Genomic DNA, 5,877 nt, shown 5'->3' with positions numbered 1-5,877 from the left:
GGAATACTGTGTCTGATATACAGTATCATTTCTGAGAAGAGTTTCTTTTGAAGATTGCAAAGACCTGAAAGCCTCCTGTTCAATGGGTGTAATTCGGATTTTAGTCCTGAAGAAGGTGATCATATTCCAAGTAGCGCCACTCACATGTGTTTTGTCTCGCTAATGATTTTAGGTTCACTGGATGTAGTCCAAAAGTGTGACGTATTCTGTTTTGATGATCGAGTTTGCTTTCTAGGAACCATTGTTTTTGTATTAGTGAGATGGGTGTGAGTACCATGAGACAGATTGTATAACGAACAAATATTACATGCAATGAAAGTTTATTAAATATATTAGTCCCTTATACATTGTGAAATTATTTAATGTTTGATAACATTTGATATCACTTTGGGCATAGGATAAAAAGAGTGTATTTTTCTACAAATAGTATTAATTGTTTTTTTTTTCCTCCTTTAAAATGTAATAGCGTGAGCGGGATTATGCCTGGTTGCAGACTGTATCTAAACCCTGATATTACTCCCGCCTTCCGAATACAAGGAACGGAGGAAACTGAGCAGCTAGTGTAAGGCTGATTTTATTCATCAAACATATCATTTTCTATACAATGAATGCACAATGCCTGCTAACTAAGAGCAGGTCGGCGGAGAAAAGCAACGCATAGTGTCTCTGGTGCGCAGCTCTGGGCCACGCGGAGCCCAGGCAGCGGCGGCAGTGTTATCATTTTTGGGGGAGGTAGTTTGGGTCCCTCCTTGGTCCTGACCGAGGGTGAAGGCTCCCTTCCCCGTCATGGCCGTTCCCTCGTGGTGGGGCCCTCATGCGCTGACACAGTCCGAAGAGTCGAGCGACAGGAAGACCTCGGCCTTGCACTGGAAGGTGTTGCTGCCGTCCTGGAGCAGCTCGCAGCTCTGCAGATTGGGGGCGACGTCCTTCACGCACACGGCCTGCGGGAGAGGGGCGAGAAGAAGAGGTTAACACTGCGCATCCCAGCCAGTCACCGGTGCACGCGAAACATGCCCCCTCCCCATCACACACACACACACACAGTCTCACGAGGACGCTCTTTGCTCGTGGTCTGCACTGACACTGGGTGGCCGGGTTATTCAATACCATTTGCGCGGAGTTTTCCATTACATACCAGAATACAGTTGGGGGTCGATTAATTCCTACCCAACATTGTGACCAAATGCTGCCATTTCAACATCCCGTTGACTGCATTTCCCTCCCCTTTATCTCAAGAGAGTTTAGAGCAGTCGGAGTAAAAGTCACTTCCGTCTAAAGTGAAACACCTACTAGAAGGATGATAGTGCCAAGAGGTTTATGGAAAACCTGGAAAATACAGCTGAGCTCGCATCAGGGTTGAAGAGATGCTACCACGCCTCTCAAGTCTGGCAAAATTACACGAACCCCGGAAAGACAGCGATACGACAATATAACTCTTAAATAAATACCTCAACGGCTTCACAATTACCAGTGGGGTGGACGCGTGTGCCTGTGATCTGACACTGCACGCACGCCGCCGTCTCGAGACAGGCGAATTAACGGCACAGGCATGGAGTCAGCCGACACCTGCTTCAGCCACTATATGCAGAGACTGGTTGATCTAGTGTCCGGCTGAAGTCTCCGCACGCTGAATGCAATGTAGAATTCCCCCCATCCCAAGAATACTGGCGGTCCAACAGGTGGGCACTTGTCTGCAAACACATGTACTGTGTTTATTCTTGGGTAGCGGGTCCCATACAAGCTGAACTATGCAGACCAATACATGCATCGTTCACTATTGTAGACCCAGTAGTTTGTCGCATCTCTTAACGGTTCAGTTCTAAAACAAACAAAAATAAATCGACATAGTAAAAAAAAAAGGGAGATGCGGGAACAGGTTATTCGGCTCAAGGCGAATGGACCTCTCGTGGTCCCGTCTACAAAGGTGCTGGAGGCTACCAGTCACTGTCAACTACTGTCAAACACCGACAAAGCCACCTCGGTAGATTTACTAAGCAATCTCGTGAGGGGTTTTCTTCTCATACTGGGTCGTGCATTATGTGGCTACACCTTCTCCGTTTGCGCCCCAAAGCTGTGCCTTACTGTGCGTAGCCTACGAGTGTGATGCGCTAGCGTTAGACCAGTCCTAACGCTAATAAACGCCTTCCTCCCTCGCACTGTTCCGACCACGGATCCCTGATGTAACCGCCACCAATGCTCCTCACTCAAATGAATACACACACCCACTCCAGACTCAGCCCGCGCTCAGCATCCCTCGCAGGGCTCGCTCTCATTCCGTTAATGGAGTTGGACAACGCTTCGGCTGAGTCTCGAAACGCTGTAATTGTTTCGAAGCGCTATGTCTGAGAGGAGACACGGAGCTAGTGCTCATTTAAAGGGTTTGTTTGCACACAGCCATGTTTCCTGCGCTCCCTCTGTCAGGCTGATTGGCCTTCGGCCAGGTGGCAGCGCAGGAAGGCAACCTTGAGGTGATAAATACTCTCTTTAGGTTGCAATTTAAAAAAAAAATGATTTCTGAAGGAAGCCCCAAATCCACAAGAGTTCAACTGGATGAACTGCCTTCAACAGCAGGACAGTATTTGAGAGGAAGTCCCTTTCAGTGGTGGCTGTGGCGGAACAGAAGTGGTGGGGCAGTACAGGGGATGGGGAATAAAAAAAGAGATTACTTCCGTGGCGGCTGCTGCCTCCATCGACTTCTGTTCCTATTGACTCCCGGCAGCACACAGGCTCCCAGACTCCGTTAAGCCAATCACAGCGCTGCTGTCATGCTGTTAAAATAGTATAAGTATGACTGTAGCATTGTAAGTGGCCTGGTTTGCCACTCAGACAGTGCTTGGGACTGTTCTCCACCCAGCTTTGCAATACAGCCAGGTGTAGAACTGCTAAGTGCGTATGTCATTTTGGCTGCCGTAAGATGGCCAGTCTAACTGCCATGCGCACTTATGGTGCTCACCACTCCTCCTCACTGCTCAGTCACAATAGATTATCCCAGCCCTAGACTGCCTCAGTGCTGAAAAATAAAATATTAATAATAATTATTATCATTGTATTTTTCCTGTTTGCACTGCTGAGAGCAATGGGGCTGTGCTCCTCCACCTTAACGAAGGAGCCACCGCTGGTCCCTTTCTTGTCCAGATTTAGAAGATCAAGAAAGAGACATTCACATTTGGCATATTTTAATCCTTTGTTATGTAGGGCTCTCACATAGTCTTTTATTTCAGTTACAGAATCTCACAATCCACTGCTATGACATAGCAACAGCTGATAACATACCTTCTGCCCCACAGTTGTGACGTCATGCAGGCTTCCAGGTTAGGCTCATAGGCCTCCCGAAACCCTTTCAACGCAGCGCCGCTTGTCTGCTTTGAAAGCAGAGCAGCAGGAGATGGGGGGGGGGGAGGTTTGCAGGTGTTAAACAAGGATGACAGGTAGTTTTTTTTTTTAACCTTTGGGTCAGGAATACACAACAAATGCCATGTTATACACAGCTTTCCCATTTCTCCTCTTCCACTGCATAGCGGGCACAGCTTTCCCATTTCTCCTCTTCCACTGCATAGCGGGCATAGAGGTTGAAAGCAGGGGCAGATGATTTTTGGGGCCATACACACCACAGAATTATAGATGGGTAAAAAGCGAATTACGGGGATGTTTTTCATCTGGGTTCTGAATGACATCTTAGACAACTCCAGCTTTACACTCAACTATTTGATGTCACCCACAACTCCTCCGTGAAAAACATCCCCGTAGTTCCCCGTTATTCATCTATAGTTTTATATATCATTGAACTTTACACCAGGCCCTTAATTTAGTCGTTGTACTTGTTCAATGTGATTCACACATTTACTTCCCTTCCTCCATGCTATTTCACAGCCTCCTGAATGCTGCCTCTGCTCCCCTAGTCTCGTACTGCAGCAGACAGTACCGGCACATTTAAAGCACTGTTAGGTACACCTATCTTCCAAATCCTACCTCCTCCCAGCCCTTCCCTTCAGAGTTTCACGTATTTTATTTATTGAGTTTTGTATTACCGCAAAGTTGACCTTCGCCAGGGCGACAGAGCGTTTAACAGGAAGAGAAGTATCCGTGAAGTAGGCACCTGTATACAGTGCTTACAATGGAAAAATAAAAGTACAGGTACTCTGTACCAGATTACCGGTTTGTTTCTGAGAAGAGCCGGTACTCTCCAATTAAAAGCATTATATTTCTCTTGAGAAGTGCCGGTACTCTCCCTCACAAAATAAAAAAGTGCCGGTACTCAGTACCGGCCCATTTAAAGCACTGGCCAGTATATCTTTGAACCCCTAGACTCGGGGGCCATTGGTCTCCCTGCGTCCACAAGTTTCTTGAACCCTTCCCACTTAGCCAGGGCACCTTTGCAGGACCACTACCCCATCTCCTGATGCTCGCCTCCAGCACACAGACCTCATCACTTTCCCGGGCTCTCAGTCACCAAGACCCTACATCGCACCCCTCTACTCTCCCGACTGTCTTCTGACCATCATTACCTCCACTCTCTCCCCTGATGCTCTTTTCTTTCCTCACTCTCCGCTGACCCATCCCTCTGTTATTACCTGTACTCTGACCTCAGACTCATTCCCTCCCATAAGAGCTCGACCTCATGGCGTCTGGCCCCTCAGTCTTGGGCTGCTTTCCAGCTCTCCTGCCTCTCGGCCTGTCCTCCCCTCATGCTCATCCCCGCGGACTCACCATGCTCTTGAGGATTGCCCCTGGCTTGGGGCTCCCCAGCTCGGACATGAAGTTGCTGGCCGCGGAGTTCTCGGCGCTGTCGGGCTCCGCCTCGGAGCGGCGGATGTAGGGCGACCGGCGGATGCCCGAGAGGAGCCCCGAGGCCCGGCCCACGGAGTAGTAGCTGGGCCCGGTGGAGGGCTTGTACCAGGCCTCGGCGGGCGGGCAGCTGAGCAGCAGCGAGAGGGCCAGGCAGAGGGCGCCGAGCCTCAGGGACCTCTGGACGCACAGCATGGTGCCTCGGGGGTCGGTGCAGAGTGCGCGCGCTGGCCTCAGGGCTCGCGGCAGCCGGCGTCGAGGCAAGGCTGGGCGGGAGGGCGCGAGGGCCAGAGTGCGGAGTGTGCGCGTGCTGCCGAGCGAGTCTGAGCATGCCGGGCTCCGGACCCCTTTATATAGGGCACAGGGGGCATCAGCTGCGGAACCGGGAGCTGTCACTGGAGGGAAGGGGAGCTACAGAGGGAGGGGAGGCTGAGAGAGGAGGGAGACGAGGGCTGGCAGCGAGGAGGGGTCTGGAAATGGCGAGGACAGGTGGAGGGATGAGAGAGTTCAGAAAAGAGTTGTGGCCGGAGAGTTGAGAGGAAAATGTGAATGGGTGGTTCTTAGATGTTTTGACACCAATTTTTCGATGCAGTTTTAAGCTGGAGTTTAAACACGTGCTTTTACAATTCCAAGTAGATAGTGAAACCCTGTTGGGTTTTGGGGGAGGTGTTGCATTATAAAACAGAACCCATTTTTTACAACACCCCCAAATCAATAAAATCGTGAACATGATCCAGGAGAACGCCAGGCCACTGGTTTCAACAGTACCTGCCTGACAGGACTCGCGCAAGGACACAGGACAGTTCTTTGTGTTACAAATGTCTACTATAAGGCATCAAATCAACCAGACGTGAAAGCAAAACGCCTTCTCTCGTTGTTCAACCCTCCCAAATAATCGCGATAACAATGACCGAGCAACACCAACGAAGATAAACACCAGGCAGCTGATGTTTTACTGGGTAAAGGTGGTTGCAAGGCCTGCTAGGGGTCATTATTATGAATTTAATTTCCTTTGGGTATTTTTATATAGCGCTTGCACTGCCTTGCGCCTGCTCCAGAGCTCCTAGTAGGGAAAGGGGAGGGTGTGAATAA

The 5,877-nt window shown here is 49.7% G+C and overlaps 1 protein-coding gene across 1 annotated transcript; it reads right to left on the bottom strand.

Moving 5' to 3' along the window:
* Nucleotides 1–559: 559 nt before the first annotated feature.
* NPB (neuropeptide B) lies at nt 560–5,097 on the bottom strand. The gene is made up of 2 exons (XM_086928800.1): nt 4,708–5,097; nt 560–941 (listed from the first exon to the last, which is right to left on the bottom strand). Exons 1-2 carry the CDS (start codon nt 4,978–4,980, stop codon nt 813–815), a joined length of 402 nt encoding a protein of 133 aa, XP_086784926.1. The 5' UTR covers nt 4,981–5,097; the 3' UTR covers nt 560–812.
* Between the last annotated feature and the right edge of the window lie 780 nt (nt 5,098–5,877).

Source organism: Lissotriton vulgaris, chromosome 7 (genome assembly GCF_964263255.1).
Source record: "Lissotriton vulgaris chromosome 7, aLisVul1.2, whole genome shotgun sequence".
Taxonomy (NCBI): domain Eukaryota; kingdom Metazoa; phylum Chordata; class Amphibia; order Caudata; family Salamandridae; genus Lissotriton; species Lissotriton vulgaris.
Note: the sequence above shows the minus strand (reverse complement) of the source record. Positions and strands in the feature narration are given on the sequence as shown.